At 45.3% G+C, this 20,263-nt stretch overlaps 1 protein-coding gene across 1 annotated transcript in view; it reads right to left on the bottom strand.

Moving 5' to 3' along the window:
• Positions 1–20,263, bottom strand: part of PIWIL1 (piwi like RNA-mediated gene silencing 1) — a 474,823-nt gene that overhangs the window by 140,943 nt on the left and 313,617 nt on the right. Inside the window, exon 15 of the mRNA XM_089653649.1 lies at positions 3,713–3,816. Coding sequence (XP_089509775.1) covers positions 3,713–3,816 — 104 coding nt within the window. The remainder of the gene's footprint in view (positions 1–3,712; positions 3,817–20,263) is intronic.

The following is a 20,263-nucleotide window of genomic DNA, read 5'->3' as shown; positions in this document are numbered from 1 at the left end:
TGCGGTTGCGACGCGGTTGCGGGGCGTTTGCGGAGCGGTAACACCACTCAAACTGCATTATAGGCGTTTGTGGGGCGTTATTAACGCTCGGCAAACGCCTAGCAACCGCCGCTAAACCGCGCATGCGGCGTTTGCCGAGCGTTAAAAACGCTCAGCAAACGCCGGACCAACGCTTGCCAAACGCTATAGGAGCGTTTGGCAAGCGTTGGCAAAACAGCCAAGTGTGAACGAGCCCTTAGAATGGGCTTTACAATGCCATCAGAAACAGTGCAAAGGTTGCAATAAAATCTCTGAAACCTTTCTCACCTCAGATTTATTCCTTGTGTGTGTAGGGAGGCACATTTGAAGGGATGAAGTATGGGAGAGCCAAGGTAAAACATTTTTTAGCCCCAGGACACAATGTGCTGGACCTGTTTGTCTGGGATATCCTGGGTACAAATGGCTGCAGTTATCCCTCCCCCCCCTTAACTAAGAAAAGGGCTTGCAAACTGCCAGGGTGAGTTTTAGAAAAATGTTACACCTACAAAAGGGGTCCCGAGTTTGTTTGTGAAACCTGAAGCCTGGAAGAGCGAAATGGAATACCTCCTCTGTACTGCTCTGTCCTTTCTCCATAACAGAAGTGTATACCCACATGATAATGTGGATAAATGTATAAAAAGCATTAACTTTTACCCTCAAAGGAAATCTGTTCCAGTTGTTTTTTTACAGAAGAGCTCCACAAGCTAAACAATGGGTTTCATGTGTACCAAAGAAAGGACTAAAGAGGAAAGCTGCTAGAAAGGATTTTCAAATCAGTCTACACAGAACCGTGGTGCCTCCTGAAAAAACTCCAGATGCTCGCTCCAAAAGGCACTTACTTAAGTCCTTTGACATGTGCTCGACATTGACCAAATGAGTTTAACCACAAGCCTACAGGGCACTTATACCCCCTTCCTGCCCAGGCCAATTTCCAGCTTTCAGCGCTGCTGCACTTTGAATGACAATTGCGTGGTCATGCAACACTGTACCCATATGAAATGTTTATAATTTTTTTGTGACAGATAGAGCTTTATTTTGGTGTCATTTAATCAACTCTGGGTTTTTTATTCCTTCTTAAACATACCAAAAACCACTGAAAATTGTGAAAAAAATTAAAAAAATGTTGCAAATAAGTGATTTTTCTCCTTCACTGATATGCGCTAATGAGGCTGCAGTGATGGGCACGGATAGGCTGTACTGATGGACACTGATAGGTGGCACTGCTGAGGAGGCACTGGTAGGTGGCACTGATGAGCATTGACAGGCATCACTGATAGGCGGCACTGAAATGCAGCACTGATATATGGCACTGATAGGCGGCACTGACTGGCACTGATAAGTGGCACTGACGGGCACTGATAGGCGGCACTGACTGGGTGACACTTAAAAGCAGCTTAGATGGGCACTGATATGAGGAATTGATGTGCACTGGTAGGCACTGATATGTGGCATTGATGGGCACTGGCACATTGCACTGTTGAGCACTAACAGCTGGCACTGATGGACACTGACAGGTGGCACTGCTGGGGCTACACTGATCATCAGGGCACACGGATCATCAGTGCTCTGATGATCAGGGTACATGTCCCCTACGCGGAATGCCATTTATCGTCTCTCCTCTCTTCTCGAGCTATCAGCGTGACAGCTCGAGAGGAGAGAAATGCCGATAACCAGCATTTTCCTGTTTACATGTGATCAGCTGTGATTGGACACAGCTGATCACATGACAGAGCCGACATCTTCGGCTCTTTCCGTGGATCGTGATTCACGCATGCGAGGTTAGAATGGGAGGACGTCATATGACGTCCTCCCAGAACGAGAGAACCACCTTGCATCCATCATATTACTATATGGTTGTTAAAAAACATCCATGGCAGCAATTGAAAGATGCATGATTGACTTGCGATGTAAAAGGATGCTTTATAAAGAGGGATTCAAACCAAACTGCAGGGTCTTTAGTCACCGAAACACCATTCACAAGGACCTTTAGAGTTCTGCTTAGGTATGAAGCCATGGGGTGTGTCCACTTCTTGCCCTCCTCTTACTTTTTTTTTTTGCTATACCTCATTAAGGGCCCTCGCAGTAGACGTGCAATTAGGCCTTAGAGATGCCAGAGGTCTTAACAACCTCCTGGTAGGATTCATAGGATGAGGAAGAAACCTTCACCTGACTCTATTCTGCTTCCTCCTTTGAACATAGTAGAGACAAAAAAAAAAAAAAAAAAGTCACAGAAAAAGCACTATGGCGAAGGTGACCAGTAGCTTTTGTAACCCTTGAGCCTCATATCTGACTGGGTGCCTGCCAACTGCTTCACTATAGTGAAATTGCTAGCTGAGCACACAGTTCCCACCCCTTATGTCTAACGTCTGTTATGTGCAACACATACTTAAAGTGATATTACAGAAAATAAACATGTCATACTTACCTGCTCTGTGCAGAGCAGAACCGATCTTTCCCTTTCCTGGGTGCCCCGCTGGCACTCTTGGCTCCTCCTTCCCGCCATTTGCACCCAGAGCAAGCAGCTTGCTATAGGGGCACCTAAGAAGGCTCGCTCCAGAGCCATTGCTGTGTGTCCATTCACATACAGGCTTGGCCCTGCCCATTCTCTCTCCTCATTGGCTGTAATTGACAGCAGTGGGAGCCAAAGCTCTTGTGCACATCACTGGACCACAAAGGGGCTCAGTTAAGTATTAGGGAGGGCTGCTGCACACAAAAAGGTTTTCACCATCATGCACAGAATGCATGAAGGTAAAAAACCTTGAGCATTTACAACCACTTTAAAGTACTAATTACCTTATTGTTCAATCACCTGGAGGTCTGGGGTCAAGAAAGATGAGTTGCCTGTGCTGTATTGTAGAAAGAGTGCTCAGAAGTCAATGTCTAACATATTCAGTGCATGACAGGAAAAGACCTTCCCCTAGGCAAAAGGGTGAGTGCATGCTCAGTGTGTCATGAGGGTAGTGAAAAGAGGGGCAACCTATGAAAGGGAAAATTTCCCAAGTAACCATGGCACCAAATTTAAAGGCAAAGGGCGCCTAACAGGTATCGCAAGGGCCATGTCAGGGAATCGCAGCCAGTAACCCTCAACAGCCATCAATGGTCTCCAACTGCTCAATGGCTTAGCCCTGTAATGGAATTCGGAATCTGGGTTCCACTGCAGTGGACCCTGATCTGGACCTGAAAAACCACCCTACAAGCTTCCACATGCTGTTGCCCCAATGTGAATGCATCCTATGTAATCAAGTGCAGGCTAGCAACTTTCAGAACTTTCTTGCCATTCTGCAAGGTCAGGGTACAGTCCTTCAGAGCTGCAGTAAGCCCAAAGGCAACTGATCCAAATCAGTGCTGATATTTAAGAGCCATCAGGGCAAGTAGCAGGACATTACACTTGCTAGAAGATCAACACTAGAAAAAAGAGAAAATCTCTCAGAGATGGAGAAAGACGTCCATCACCTACAGACATAAGCAACTGGGAGTGGGTGAGGTGCTGAGTTTCAGCTTTACTATTTGCAATTGTCCAACCACCTTAAGGTGGTGAATTACCCAATAGTCTAAAAATACCATACCTGTGTCCTGTGATATATAATAAAAATTTAATTTACTTTTATTTTTGATTTTCAGATCATTTTATGCGCTTTCAAAATAATGTATCTCACGGAAGAAAGTAAATAAACAAAATTACTTTTTGGCTTACCGCGTCATTCTTTGGTTCAAGCTGGCAACAAAACCAGCAATAGACTTTTTCCCAGCCAATGTGTCATGATAACAGTCAATGCCAACAACCATCATCTCTTTCAGCTGAAACAAAACAATATTTTCATTATAATTCTAATACTCCTACAAGGAAGTTGCATTTCTACAAATGCTAAGTTATCATTCAATATAACTCCAAAAATACATCCTTGCATTCATCTCCCAACCATTTTAACTTGAGCAGGTAAGTGATCTGCCGGTATTCAAGTTATTACAAATTAAGTAGAGATGAGCGAATTATTAAAAAATTCGATTCGGCTGATTCGCGGAATAAATTTGATTCGAGTCGAATATATTCGCTGCGAATTTAACTTATAAAAAGGGTGTTTCTAGGCTTCAGAGAGCCTTTATATTAGTGCAGAACACTGTACCTTTAATTTAAATGCCCTTGGAGTCTGCTGGGGAAGAGAAATAATACTGTCACTCAGTATGACATGCAGATGAGTGCCGTCGATCTTAGAATCACCGCACACTTCACTCATTTGGGCAGTCACGGGGCCAAAACCAGAGTGTGGAGCCACAGTGTGGCGGTGGAGGCAGCAGCAATGGGAGGCCATACAGCACCCTATGAAAAAATGGAACCCACCAGCAGAGTGAGGAGACCTGAAAGTGGCACATGGCAGAGTGTGGCGATGGAGACAGCAGCAATGGGAGGCCGTACAGGGACCCATGACACACTCTGGACCTGGCAGCAGCATGAGGAGGCGGTACAGGGGCCCATGACAGATTACGGGCCTGGCAGCAGCATGAGGAGTCGGTACGGGGGCCCATGGCAGATTACGGGCCTGGCAGCAGCAATGGGAGGCCATACAGCACCCTATGACAAAATGGAACCCACCAGCAGTGTGAGGAGACCTGAAAGTGGCACATGGCAGAGTGTGGCGATGGAGACAGCAGCAATGGGAGGTCGTACAGGGACCCATGACACACTCTGGACCTGGCAGCAGCATGAGGAGGCGGTACAGGGGCCCATGACAGATTACGGGCCTGGCAGCAGCATGAGGAGTCGGTACGGGGGTCCATGGCAGATTACGGGCCTGGCAGCAGCAATGGGAGGCCGTACAGGGACCCATGACACACTCTGGACCTGGCAGCAGCAGGAGGAGGCGGTACAGGGGCCCATGACAGATTACGGGCCTGGCAGCAGCATGAGGAGTCGGTACGGGGGCCCATGGCAGATTACGGGCCTGGCAGCAGCAATGGGAGGCCCGTAATCTGCCAGCACCCTATGACAAAATGGAACCCACCAGCAGTGTGAGGAGACCTGAAAGTGGCACATGGCAGAGTGTGGCGATGGAGACAGCAGCAATGGGAGGCCGTACAGGGACCCATGACACACTCTGGACCTGGCAGCAGCATGAGGAGGCGGTACAGGGGCCCATGACAGATTACGGGCCTGGCAGCAGCATGAGGAGTTGGTACGGGGGCCCATGGCAGATTACGGGCCTGGCAGCAGCAATGGGAGGCCGTACAGGGACCCATGACACACTCTGGACCTGGCAGCAGCATGAGGAGGCGGTACAGGGGCCCATGACAGATTACGGGCCTGGCAGCAGCATGAGGAGTCGGTACGGGGGCCCATGGCAGATTACGGGCCTGGCAGCAGCAATGGGAGGCCTGAAATCTGCCAGCACCCTATGACAAAATGGAACCCACCAGCAGTGTGAGGAGACCTGAAAGTGGCACATGGCAGAGTGTGGCGATGGAGACAGCAGCAATGGGAGGCCGTACAGGGACCCATGACACACTCTGGACCTGGCAGCAGCATGAGGAGGCGGTACAGGGGCCCATGACAGATTACGGGCCTGGCAGCAGCATGAGGAGTCGGTACGGGGGCCCATGGCAGATTACGGGCCTGGCAGCAGCAATGGGAGGCCATACAGCACCCTATGACAAAATGGAACCCACCAGCAGTGTGAGGAAACCTGAAAGTGGCACATGGCAGAGTGTGGCGATGGAGACAGCAGCAATGGGAGGCCGTACAGGGACCCATGACACACTCTGGACCTGGCAGCAGCATGAGGAGGTGGTACAGGGGCCCATGACAGATTACGGGCCTGGCAGCAGCATGAGGAGTCGGTACGGGGGCCCATGGCAGATTACGGGCCTGGCAGCAGCAATAGGAGGCCGTACAGGGACACATGACACACTCTGGACCTGGCAGCAGCATGAGGAGGCGGTACAGGGGCCCATGACAGATTACGGGCCTGGCAGCAGCATGAGGAGTCGGTACGGGGGCCCATGGCAGATTACGGGCCTGGCAGCAGCAATGGGAGGCCATACAGCACCCTATGACAAAATGGAACCCACCAGCAGTGTGAGGAGACCTGAAAGTGGCACATGGCAGAGTGTGGCGATGGAGACAGCAGCAAGGGGAGGCCGTACAGGGACCCATGACACACTCTGGACCTGGCAGCAGCAGGAGGAGGCGGTACAGGGGCCCATGACAGATTACGGGCCTGGCAGCAGCATGAGGAGTCGGTACGGGGGCCCATGGCAGATTACGGGCCTGGCAGATGACGACGAGGCTGCCAAGTGCGATCAGCCTCATCATCATCAATTAGGGTCTCCGCCTCACTACTAGCCCCCTCGGCTGCGTGTGGGTCAGGAGACAGACCTGTCTCTAGACCGGCTACCGAGCCACTCTCCTCGCCAGTACTTCTTCGCCTGGCTGCTGAAGAGGCGGATGTCTCCCCCCGTTCCTGACCGCCCTCTGTTAGCTCTTCCTCACTGTACAGTGGGGCTGAGCCCACAGCATGCGATACTTCGCTTGGTGAGTGAACACCAAAGGACAGGGGCAGGTAGAGGACATGTGATTTCAGTGGGCTTGCTCCCGGGCCATGCCAACTAACGGTTGTGTCTGACGTACCCACCGACCGTTGGCTGTAGGTGTCAGAGGTGACCTGGGAAGAGGAAGACGACCGAGCCAACCAATCGATGACGGCAGGGTTGTCGGTGGAGACACGACCGCTGGATGACACCGGGAGCACTGGCCTCTGGCTGCGACTAGTGCTGCCTCGACCCCTTCCTCTGCTGCCACGTCTGCTCGCTCCTGAAACATTGCCTCCTCTGCCACTCCTCTGCGTGTTGTCTGACATACTCTTTAATTCAACGATTCTGTGTCCCTGAGTAACGATTCTGTGTCCCTGAGTAACAATTCTGTGTCCCTGAGTAACGATTCTGTGTCCCTGAGTAACGATTCTGTGTCCCTGAGTAACGATTCTGTGTCCCTCAGTAACAATTCTGTGTCCCTGAGTAACGATTCTATGTCCCTGAGTAACGATTCTGTGTCCCTCAGTAACGATTCTGTGTCCCTGAGTAACAATTCTGTGTCCCTGAGTAACAATTCTGTGTCCGAGTAACAATTCTGTGTCCCTCAGTAACGATTCTGTGTCCCTCAGTAACGATTCTGTGTCCCTGAGTAACAATTCTGTGTCCCTGAGTAACAATTCTGTGTCTGTGAGTAACAATTCTGTGTCTGTCCCTGAGTAACAATTCTGTGTCTGTCCCTGAGTAACGATTCTGTGTCCCTGAGTAACGATTCTGTGTCCCTGAGTAACGATTCTGTGTCCCTGAGTAACAATTCTGTGTCCCTGAGTAACAATTCTGTGTCTGTCCCTGAGTAACAATTCTGTGTCCCTGAGTAACAATTCTGTGTCCCTGAGTAACGATTCTGTGTCCCTCAGTAACGATTCTGTGTCCCTCAGTAACAATTCTGTGTCCCTGAGTAACAATTCTGTGTCTCTGAGTAACAATTCTGTGTCTGTCCCTGAGTAACAATTCTGTGTCCCTGAGTAACAATTCTGTGTCCCTGAGTAACAATTCTGTGTCCCTCAGTAACGATTCTGTGTCCCTCAGTAACGATTCTGTGTCCCTCAGTAACGATTCTGTGTCCCTCAGTAACGATTCTGTGTCCCTGAGTAACGATTCTGTGTCCCTGAGTAACGATTCTGTGTCCCTGAGTAACAATTCTGTGTCCCTCAGTAACGATTCTGTGTCCCTCAGTAACGATTCTGTGTCCCTGAGTAACAATTCTGTGTCCCTGAGTAACAATTCTGTGTCCCTGAGTAACAATTCTGTGTCTGTCCCTGAGTAACAATTCTGTGTCCCTGAGTAACAATTCTGTGTCCCTGAGTAACGATTCTGTGTCCCTCAGTAACAATTCTGTGTCCCTGAGTAACAATTCTGTGTCTGTCCCTGAGTAACAATTCTGTGTCTGTCCCTGAGTAACAATTCTGTGTCTGTCCCTGAGTAACAATTCTGTGTCCCTGAGTAACAATTCTGTGTCCCTGAGTAACGATTCTGTGTCCCTCAGTAACAATTCTGTGTCCCTCAGTAACGATTCTGTGTCCCTGAGTAACGATTCTGTGTCTGTCCCTGAGTAACGATTCTGTGTCCCTGAGTAACGATTCTGTGTCCCTGAGTAACGATTCTGTGTCCCTCAGTAACAATTCTGTGTCCCTGAGAAACGATTCTGTGTCCCTGAGTAACGATTCTGTGTCCCTCAGTAACGATTCTGTGTCCCTGAGTAACAATTCTGTGTCCCTGAGTAACAATTCTGTGTCCCTGAGTAACGATTCTGTGTCCCTCAGTAACGATTCTGTGTCCCTGAGTAACAATTCTGTGTCCCTGAGTAACAATTCTGTGTCTGTCCCTGAGTAACAATTCTGTGTCTGTCCCTGAGTAACAATTCTGTGTCCCTGAGTAACAATTCTGTGTCTGTCCCTGAGTAACAATTCTGTGTCCCTGAGTAACAATTCTGTGTTCTTGAGTAACAATTCTGTGTCCCTCAGTAACAATTCTGTGTCCCTGAGTAAAAATTCTGTGTCCCTGAGTAACAATTCTGTGTCTGTCCCTGAGTAACAATTCTGTGTCCCTGAGTAACAATTCTGTGTCCCTGAGTAACGATTCTGTGTCCCTAAGTAACGATTCTGTGTTCGTAAGTAACGATTCTGTGGCCCTAAAGTCTCTCTGGCCCTAACTCTGTCCCTAATACAGACAGGTCTGTCTCTCTTGAATGACCGGAGGCTAATGGAGAATTGTAAGATGGCTGCAATTTATAGCTCCACCATTACACAGTGCTGGCTGGCTGGCTGCTGATTGGCTAATGCGATCACATGTCATGAATGAATGCATTATGGGTCAGCGCGCCTTCCCAGAGATCCCCGCTCCGTTGCCACACATGTCGCCGCTATTTTTGGGAAAATTCGATTCGAATTTTTCCTGATCTTCGAAACGAATTCCACTTTGCCATGTTCGATTCGCTCATCTCTAAAAATAAGCATTAGAAAAAAACTAATTTTTTTGGTTCTCACAGTAAAAATCCATTTTTCTGAGTTCAATAATGGACATAACCTCTCTCCTATGATATAATCTTGACCAAACAGTGTTTCATAGCGTTGTATACAGGAGTAAGAAAATAGGCAAAAAACCCCAAAAAACCTTGGCCCCTCCTATGGGCTGTCCTCACTGCGCATAAAACCCCCTCTCTTTGCTACAGGTAAACCAGTCAGTAAAACGCAGTGTCAAACTAAGTCCAACACAGGGGTGGGTGCTTTGTACATCAATTAACTCAGAATAAGGGATTTTAAGGGATAGAAGCATAAAATCCCGCCTTCTCTTACGTTCAGAGATGGACACAGCTTCTCTTCTATAATCTTGACCAAACAGGGACATCCCAAAGCAGTGCCACATTGAGGAGTGGGAGAACCCTCCAAAAAAAGAACTCCACAGCCAACAATCTTCAGGCAACTTCGCAGGCAAACCTAGCATCTACACATGCAAAAAAACCTCAGCAGCCTTAAAGTGTTATTGTTGGATTTTAGACACATATAATACTTCTTCTAGTGTCTTGAGGCGATTATGAATGAAAGAGCCATTGAAATAAAAAATGAAGTGTGATTTTATTGTATCACACAATGGTGAAAAATAACAATGTAAAGCGTATTATGAACAATTCCATGTAGATAAAACTACTGTAAAAATAACAAGCAAAAGTTTAAAGATAAGTCACCATTATCTCTCATAGAAGTCCGGCCATGTGCTGTTCTGTCCTTCATGTTCTTGTCTTTTTGGGAAGAAGCCGGAAATAGACGGAAATGATGATCTTGTAGCATGCACCTGTTGCAGCTTCTCAGACGTGTATGTATGTGTATGCAAGAGTGTCGTGTTAGCGTGTATGTGACCTTCCTCTGTCCCTTATGGACCCTTTTATGCAGAATGAGTGTGTCATAACGAGAGATTCTTAATTCCTTGTATGGCATAGAAGGGAGGGGACGACACTCACATAATGTTTCTGATGGACAGGAACATATGTATGCTGATGTAAATAATATTATAAGCTAATGATGTAACCCTCAGCTATATATTTAAAGAATAATATAGCTTAAGAACATATCAATGTATAATCACTAAACTATATATGTATCAATGTTAGAAACGTATACTAAATACACACAGATACTATTAAAATACATAATGTAATAGTAAGTCACTTCTAATAACCTTGACATATACTACCAGAGACGTTTAACCAACTATATCTAAATATAGTATACTCAGCCTTCAGCTGGTTTAGCTAGTTCAGCTTAACTCCTGTCTTATTTTACTGTCTCAGCTTAACTTAGTCATATTTTTCAGTCTCAGTTATAATTGAAGAATTGCAATACTACCATTTGTCAAAAGACCATTCACACATATTAATATTAATTCTGACTAATCATAAAAACCAAATATTTTGCAAGCTTGCCATCAATATAAGTGCCGAATCATAATTTTGATTTATTAACAGTTATTAAACCCAGGCCCCTGCATTCACTGTATCTGGTCCCCCACAGTACACACTACTTGGAAATGCAATTATTTTAGTAAATATAAACTGCTAAGTAGCTTTTCTCATCAGCAGTAAGAGCATTTGTGTAACTTCTATCAGTGTTCAGTAGAGCACTGATTAAAGCTTGTAGTTTTCTTTCTGTTCTAGGAGGATGTAGAACCCCTGACATCTGTCTGGACAGTGTTGATTGGTCCTGTGCTGATAACATGCACTCTTCCAAGAAAGAAAAAAAAAAAAAAAACAACCTCTCTAGCAATACACACCAAATTGAGCATGTGCAGAGTTTCTCCACATGATATGTCTTATCAGATGAGGGGGGCACTGGAAGAAGGGGAGTATCAGAAAAGTCAGGATTAAACAGCATTTATACACAATGCAGATGATTAACCCCTATGACTAGAGAGCCGCCTTGCAAACTGGAGTCACCGACGCCTGAAGTCAGAAGACTCCAGAGGCTCCACCTGCTTGAGAGAAAGGCGCCATACCAAGGAAGGGAGGTGCTTGTCCTGAACAATTGTTTGCCAAATCCAACATGACAAAGGCAGAGGTGGCTGTCAAGCTTTTCCTCGGACTCAAAGAGAGTGAGTCAGATTTCCAGAAGGTGGCTGATGCAGAAAAGTACATGCGAAACACATGGGCCCAATCTAAGGAGTGCAAAGCCAACCCCTTAGCATGCAAAGGCCAAGGACAAAAGGAATGAAATAGCAATATTCTCATACAGGGGAAAGCTAACTCCCCCTTAGGAAAAAAAGATGGGAGGGGAGATAGAAAGAAAAAAAAAACTCCTCATCCTGTGCAGACTCACAGAGGGAGTTCACATACAACACTGCAAGTGGAGACACCCTGCAAGCAGAAGTAATGGCAACAGGAAGGCTACCTCCTAAGAAAGAGTAAGTAAGAGAATATCCTGGAAACTCTCAAAGAGAGGTTCCTGAGAACCAAGAGAGCAAAAATCAAAAACCCACGGTGGCATGGGAAATCACACAGGGGGCACGCTATGGCAAACCCTTGGATAAACGAATAACCAGGGAGTGTGACGCCAAGGGCTGCTGAAAGAACACTGCGATGACAGACACCTGGCCCCCGATGAAACTGCAAGCAAGCATTTTGGCAATGCCACGTTGAAGGCAGGTCAACACCTGAGCCACCGAAAGGGAGTGGTGATGAAACCCCCAAATCTTGCACCAAATTATATAAACCCTTGAGGTGTGGTGGCATAAAAAATTGGCAACAAGGTAGGTACCACAGAAGTAGGTAATCTCTAGTCCTCAGAACCTGGTATTTAAAAGAACCATGCCGTCAAGCCAGAAACGATAAGGAAGGGCGGAAGATCGGCACCAGGGATAGGAAGTTCTCCAGTACAGGCAACCATCAGAGAGCATCCATGACCAGCCTCTTCATTTTGGCGTTCCATGGATGACGGGGCCAGGCCGGAGCCACCAGAATGACCGGAATTCCAGGAGCCATGCACAGAAGAGGGAACAGCTGGAGGACAGGAAAGGCGCAAATGAGACTGTACAGATCCCATGGCACTGCCCAGGCGCCTGCTACATCTGTCAGGGGATCTCAGGTCCTGGCCCCAAACTGCGGAACCTTTTGGTTGATGCCGAATAGCAGTAGCTTCAAATCAAGGGGCCCCCCAGCGAAGACGAAGCCAACAGAACATATCCGGGTGTAGGGACCACTCCCCCTAATCCATGCCCACTGGCTGAGGTAATCCACCTGCCAATAATCGACGCTGGGGATATGCACAGCGCGCAACACTGGAATGAATCGTTCTGCCCGCCGCAGGGTATGCAACACCTCCAGTGCCACTACTGCAATACCCAGGTGATTGACATAGGCCACCATGATGGCAATGTCCAATTACATCCTAGTCGGGAGACTCCTGAGGAGATCCGTCCAATGCCCCAGGGAAAGCACAATCACCCTAAGGGAGGCAGGTGCCTTTCCAACCTGTGGGGGTTCTGAGTGATGACATCCAAAGTGGTCCCAAACAGACAGTCACCCTAGACCGGCATGTCATTCAAGGCCCACAATGAAGTTTGGTCCACCAGCCAGTACATGAGCCAAAAGACGCAACTTACTTCAACTCCAGAACCAGCCAGTCCACCAAATCCATATACGCTTGGGGTACCAAGCTAGAGGTCAAAGCCTGATGTAGGGCCTTGGCCACTTCAGGCAATGCCTGGGACACCAGAGCGTTGGCACACACTGGTCGCCACGTCGACCCTGAACAGAGAGCAAGCCACAGATTCCATCCTGCAGTGCACAGGGTCCTGAAAAGGACATTCTTCAACCAAGAGAACTGTGACCTGTTAAGCCAGGAAGTGGGAGGATTCACTGCACGAGGAGAGGTCCAAGTCTTCTGAAGGGCCTACCAAAATTGGTAACGAACTGCAAAGTGTTAGGGAGGTACTGACAGATGCTTAAGACAAACCCAGGCCTGTAGACAATTATGTCTAAATATGGGGGGCAAGGAAAACTTTAACAGCATGAGCTGATTGGGTCATATCAAAAGTGAGAGGCACAATATCAGATGCCCCAGTGAAGTCCTCAAAGTAGAGTGTCATCCACATGGAAGCTATGAGTGGTGACGAATGCCTACTACTGTGCCACAACAGAGGCCCTGAGAAAACAGTTTCTTTGCCCGATAGAAGCTGCGTTCATCATGTTCATGTGACAGTAGCTTCAAAGAAAAGGGTATTGGGTCACAGCACAGCTGCTCCCTTTAGCTCAGGCACAGAGCACAGGCAGCAGCAGTTGCAGAACCAAAAGGGGAAGCCTCTTAGTTAGGCATGTGTCATATATGCATCTTACCCAGCAACAGCTAGCCCAGCCCAGCCCTTTCCACCATCTTACTGGGCAGATGGGCCAAGACACCGACGGCAATTTAAGAAAAATTAATAATAGCGCCTATGGTCAAAATTATATAACTTACTAATAGTGTACCAGCTGCAAAAAATCACCATATATAAAGTGTACCAATAAATAAATAATTTGCGCTAGTAAATGTGTATAAATATATATAAAGAAATCATCAAATCATAAGTCCAAAAAAAAAATATATATATATGCCAATACCACAAAAAAATATATAAAAAAATTATAAAAAAACTTTTAAGTGCAAAAAACTTTTGTGCAAAAAGTGTGTCTAAATATGAAAAATTTCACCAAAAAACCTTGATAATATAATGGCAGATCATCCATAAATATATCTTCAGAAACGGAAACTCTGCAACACACCGATCCTCATCGATCGAAATAACAGGATAAAAACTTTGTAGTTAATCGAAAACCGACGGCAATTTAGCTGCCCCAGACCTAGGAGTAACGTAATCTCTTCCACTCTGAGCTGAGGCCATAGCATGTCATTTTCATGCCCTACTACCCACCCCTCAAGTCCCATCTGGGACCAGCACAGATGCAGCGCACAGCGGGAGAAACAAAGCAAAGGGGGGGGGAAGGGGGGAGCCCTGATTACAACATATCATCACAGCCCCCCAGCAAAGCTCCACCCCTTTCATCCAGAGTCTTCTGTGAAGTGCTGTGAGGGAAAGGTAGAGAAGGGTGAACACCATTGGTCAACATGTTCTGCCCATCCCAGTGCCACCCACAGGGCAGGGACACCAGCTAGGCGTATCCGCCCAACGCTCAGGCAGCAGGGATGGAAGAGGCGGCAAGGCAGGGCGCCTGCCCACAGTCATAATGGCAGGGGAGGCTGCACAGTTGTAGCTTAAATTAGTGGTGACTGGACCTTGTGGGAAAGCCGTACCTTAACAGTTACTGCTGTGTGGAATAATACCCCGTCTGCAGCAGTGTGATAGCCATAAACAAGGAAGTGACCTAACGGATCATGCATTGTATTCTCCACAGCAACTGAGCCCCAGATCAACCCAGGAAATGGGCCGGGGGGCCCACATATCATAGATCCATAAACGGACTGCCTCTTGGCAAGCCAGGGGATCCCCAGATTGGCCTAAGTAACACTTTTATACACATTACAGGCGACCAGTCATATATGTCCCCATGAGACATTTAACTCGCTGACCTGCCCCTGTCCAGGATGGGGCTTCGTCAAGGTCTACCCAGTGCTTAGCTAAGGGTCTGCACGTGCTCGTTGGCCAGACTCGGGAGACTACTGTATCGCCCAGAATGGTTGTTGATTTACGATCTCCGCAGAAAAAAAGCTATGGAACAACAGGTCCCAACAGGGAGCTATGTCCTTACTCTTGAAAACTACAAAGACTGGTTTTCCTATAACAGAAAGGGGGTTTTATGCTTAGAGAGGAGTGCCCATAGGAGGGGCTGAGGTTTTTTTCTGCCTAATGTCCTACTCCTGTAGGTGGCGTCATAAAACCCTGTCAAGATTACAGAAGAGAGACTGTGTCTGTCAATGAACGTAAGTGAAAATTTCAAGTACCAGTAAATTTTAAATCAATAAGGCCTTGTTTACACTTGTGTCAAGATGTGGCATATGACACTCTGAATGCCAAACAAAGCATCTCACTAAAGAAAATGTTTACAGTCTTGTTCACACTGTAGTGTTTGCTTTGCAAAAATTATACCACAATTTGTTTTCCTGATGCTTCAAAGTGTCTCCAAACCCTCCATAGAAATCTACAACAATGCTCGCTAACAGCACCTGCCGCTTTTGAGGCTTTTATTCAGAGTTAGCTTCGTTTTGTTTTGGGAGGTATTGTAAGTAAACGCATTATACATTAGAAAACCAACAAGTCAATCGCAAATACATTAATAGTCACTTCTGGTTCATGTGTATGCACTCACTGGCCACTTTATTAGGTACACCTTGCTAATGCCAAGAAAATATCCCCCAAACCTTTACACCACCACCGCCAACCTGAACAGCACACCCTACAACTGAATGTCGCAGCTGAGCCAGTCGGCCCATTCTCTTCTGAACTCAACAAGGCATTTTTGTGCTGTTCAATGGATATTTTTTCTTTTGCTGACCATTCTCTGTAAACCCTAGAGATTGAAAGCCCCAGTAGATCAGCAGTTTTTGAAATGCTTTGACCAGCCCATCTAGCACCAACAACCATGCCTTGTTCGAAGTCACTTAAATCCCTTTTTTCCCCATTCTGATGCTCGGTTTGAACTTCAGCAAGTTGTCTTCACCACGTCTAGAAATATAAATGCACTGATTTGCTGCCATGTGATTGGCTGTGTAGCAATTTATGTTATCAAGCAATTGAACAGGTGTACTTAATAAAGTGGATGGTGAGTGAATATTCTGGGAATGTCTGGTGCAGATGTCACATCCAGTGTGTAGCATCGAACAGCAGAAAGGTGAGCAGGGTCTGGAGAGATAGGACTGAGCAGCAAAGAATCAGAAGAAATTAGGGAACAGAGAAGGAGAAACTATCAAATGTCACATGTGGTGAGCAGTGGGGAAACAATATAGTGGGAGGTCAGGAGAGAGAGAGAGAGAGAGAGAGAGAGAGGGGGGGGGGGGATGATCAGAAAACTAGAAAATTAGGGTTACTAGTGGGGGTTACTTATAAGAGGGGGATAAGCAGAGCTGGGGGTTACTACTGAGCGATGGATCAGCAGAGCTGGGAGCATTACTGAACGGTTCATCAGCAGAACAGGGGAGGGGGTTTACTACTGACTAGAGGAAATGCTGAACAAGAGCACTAATAAGCTGGGGTTCGGCTGAGTGTGGGTACTACTGATGTGGGGTTATACTGGGTCCCTTTAAAAAAAACAGAGAACAAAAACACACAATGGGCATTTGCCAAGCTACATTAAAGCTTCAACATAGCATGAAAAACCTCCGCAGGGTTAAACCCCCTTCATGACCAGGCCATTTTTTTTGCTATTCAGCACTGTGCTACTTTACCTGACCTCAGCATGGTCATGTAACACTATACACAAATGAAAATTTCCATAATTTTTTTCCACACAAATAGAGCTTTCTTTTAGTGGTATTTGATCACCACTGGGTCTTGTATTTTTTGCTATATAAACAAAAAAAGACCAAAAATTTTTAAAAGAAAAAAACAGTATTTTCTACTTTCTCTTATAAAACATCCAATAAAATCAAATTTCTTCATAAATTTAGGTCAAAACGAATTATGCTGCGTCTTTAGTAAAAAAAAAAATAATAATCCGTAAGTGTATATTAATTGGTTTGTGTGACAGTCATAGTGTCTACAAACTATAATATATATATATATATATATATATTTGAAGACTGATCAATCCTGATGTACCAAAAGCCTAGCTCATTTCTTGAAGACGTAAAATGCCAGGACAGGACCTCTCAAATGAGCCCTTTTGGAAAATAGATAGCCTGAGGTAATTAGCAACAGCCAAGGCAAGTGTTTTTAACCCCTTTCATATGATGTCCTCCCGGATCGCTACCTTGCATACACCTGCGGGGCCGCGCTGCAGCAAGATCTGTTCCTGGTACCATATTACCAATCAAAGCCGGTCACATGACAATTGTAAACAATATATAAATAGAAAAACCCCTGTGCTACTAGAGCTCACAACAAAAACGAACAGCAAGGTCACTGTAACAGCAAGGTTTTGAACTGTCATGAATGGGTTACATTCATAACAGCTGTGAGTACTATTGTGTACTGTGATTGGTCCACAGCTATCACATGGTACAGGGTGCTATGATTGGCTCAGGTACCATGTGATAACTGTGGGCCAATCACAACATCACTATAGAAAACACAGCTATTATTATTATTATACAGTATTTATAAAGCGCCAATAGTTCGCTCAGCGCTGTACATTACAAAGGGGGACAGAACATGTGACAGAACAATACCAATACAATGCAAAACATGAGGGGATTGAGGGCCCTGCTCTTTCGAGCTATTATAAATAAAATGAATTAACAGCTTTGTTGACATTGTGATTGCATAGGTACCAGGATCTGCAGTGCATTCCTGGTTGGATGTCATACATCTACATGATCCAGCCAGACTGCACTGCAGTAAAAGTACTGAGGGTGGGCGGCAACTGGTTAATATGTGTTAAAGTCATAGCAGCCCTAAAGGACATAAGAATTGATTCTTAACTTCTTGCCGTCCAGCCACTGTAGAAATACGTTGGCAGGTCGGCACGGCTGGGCAAAACCATGTTTTAAAACGTGCATTTGCAAAAAAGGTAGGGGGTGCGAGCGAGGTGCGTGCCCTCCCTACCCGCCTATCGCGGCCGCGGGTGTCAGTCGCCGGGTCACAGCCAGTCATTAGCGGCAATCACTGACAGAGAGGATGGCTGCAGTGTTTACACTGCAGCTGTGCTTTCTGTCAGTCCCGTCAGCTCCTGACATGCTGATCCAGAGAGAAGAGTTTATCTCTCCGGATCAGCGAATTCCTGTGCAGTACACACCCCCGCCCCCTAATAAAACACTCTCCTCACACAGTTAACCCTTTCAGTAAATAAAAAAGTTAAATAGTAAATAAAAAAGTTAACCACTTCCTCCCCAGTGCATTAGTACAGTGTCAGTGTTTTTTTTTTTTGCACTGATCACTGTATTGGTGTCACTGGGGATGTCAGTGACCCCAAGTCAGTTCCCCCCCAGTGTCAGAATGTCCGCCGCAGTCCCGCCATAAGTCGCTGATCGCCGCCATAAGTCACTGATTGCCTCCATAAGTCGCTGATCGCCGCCATTATTAGTATAAAAAAAATTCAAAATCCCAGTATCTTTCCCGCCATTTGTAAACGCTATAACGTTCACGTAAACCAATTAATTTACACGTATTGGGGAACTTGTATTTTTGTATGGAAATGTTTTCTTATGTTTGTAATTTTGTTAACTTTTTAAATAAAATTAATTTACACGTATTGGGTTTTTTTTTAGCAAAGACATGTCGCAGAATGCATTTTGGCAGAAATTTCTGACTAAATTTGATTTTTACATTTTTTTTTTACTGGGCATGTTTTATAGCAAAAAGTCCAAAATATTGTTTTTTTTCCTCGAAATTGTCAGCCTTTTTTATTATAGCGCAAAAAATAAAAACCGCACAGGCGATCAAATACCACCGAAAGAAAGCTCAATCTGTGGGAAAAAAAGGATGTAAATTTAATTTATGTACCGTATTGCATGACCGCGCAATTGTCCGTTAAACTAGCGCAGCGCTGTATAGCAAAAAAATGGCGTAAATTGCAGTATCTATAACATAGTTTGTAGATGCTATAACTTTCACACAAAGCAATCAATATACACTTATTGGGATTTTTTTTTACCAAAAACATGTAGCAGAATACATTTTGGCCTAAATTTAGAACCAACTTTGAGTTTACTATATATTTTTTATAGCTGAAAGTAAAAAATATTGTTTTTCTTCAAAATTTTTGGTCTTTTTTTGTTTATAGCGTGACAAATAAAAAGTGCACAGGTGATCAAATACCACCGAAAGAAAGCTATTTGTGTGAAAAAAAGGACGTAAATTTCATTTGGGTGCAGCATTGCATGACCGCGCAATTATCAGTTGAATTAGTGCAGCGCCGAGTAGCAAAAAGAGGCCTGGTCATTAAGGGGGGTAAATCCTCAGGAGGGCAAGTGGTTAAACCATGGTGTACAAACATCTACCATCAAGTGATTGCATACTAGTAATAGCTTTGCTAGGGCTGTCACCCAGTGTATCCATATTACCTTGCATACTCCACGAGGCTCAAGTTTTTCAGCAAGTAGTTTACAGAGAAAATATCTGAGGGACCAGTGTCTTGTACAGAACTCCAAGATATGAAAATTATAGGCAAGTAAAAAATAGAATTATTTTTCCTCTCCATAAATACTTTCCTGTGCATTCACTGAAGAGCACAGCGGAGATCTTACTCCTAATTTCTGTTTTGTACTTTGAAGGACACATTTGAGATCTTGAACTCAAACCACTGGTATCTTCATAAGCAATGTCTACCAAGGGGTGGGTAACACTAAACACTTTTCTAAAACTGAAATTGTACATGCTGCTGGTGAGATTAGCAAACAGCAAATAAGATACATAACCTAACCAAAGAGAGGTCCACCAACTGAAAAACTGGCATAAGTTAAAGCCATAGAATATTGACCCAAGAGGCCCATAGACCACCTGCCAGAAGTCATGAAAATAGGCCAAAAAAAAACCCGAAGCAAGGCTGAGAGGTAAGTAATGAGCAACCTCAGCTACATAGAGACAGAAAGGTAAATTTTTTTTACAAGGAATTGGACAATGAAGGAACCAGTCCTGATAGAGCTAGAAGGCAGAAAACACATTGGGAAGGAAGGAGGTACTGGCTTTCATGCCATTCTATCCAGGAAGGTTCTAGGCAGGACAAGATGGAAAATAAACAAGTGTGTTGTCTCTTTAAAAATCCTTCAAACCAGTGTCTTCTCACTAATGAAACTAAATGAAAAATAATCCTATAATATAAAAGGCTGCCACATGAACCGTACAAAAAAAGAGCAAAAAATGTGCAAACTAAGCAAAAAAAACAAAACAAAAAAAAGTGCAAATAATTCTCAATACTAACCAACTGTAAACGTTCGTATGCAATGATATATGATAAATAATTTCCACTACACATTACCATACATCGCATACAGGTGCAAATGACATATCAACCAATATTTAAAATACAATACAAACTTATTATATGAAGTATATGCAGGTGCTCTTGATGCTCATGCCAGAAAAG

The sequence above is a fragment of the Staurois parvus genome, unplaced genomic scaffold (genome assembly GCF_062004578.1).
Source record: "Staurois parvus isolate SC_StPar_1 unplaced genomic scaffold, SC_StPar_1.0 ptg000719l, whole genome shotgun sequence".
In the NCBI taxonomy this organism is placed as follows: Eukaryota; Metazoa; Chordata; class Amphibia; order Anura; family Ranidae; genus Staurois; species Staurois parvus.
Note: the sequence above shows the minus strand (reverse complement) of the source record. Positions and strands in the feature narration are given on the sequence as shown.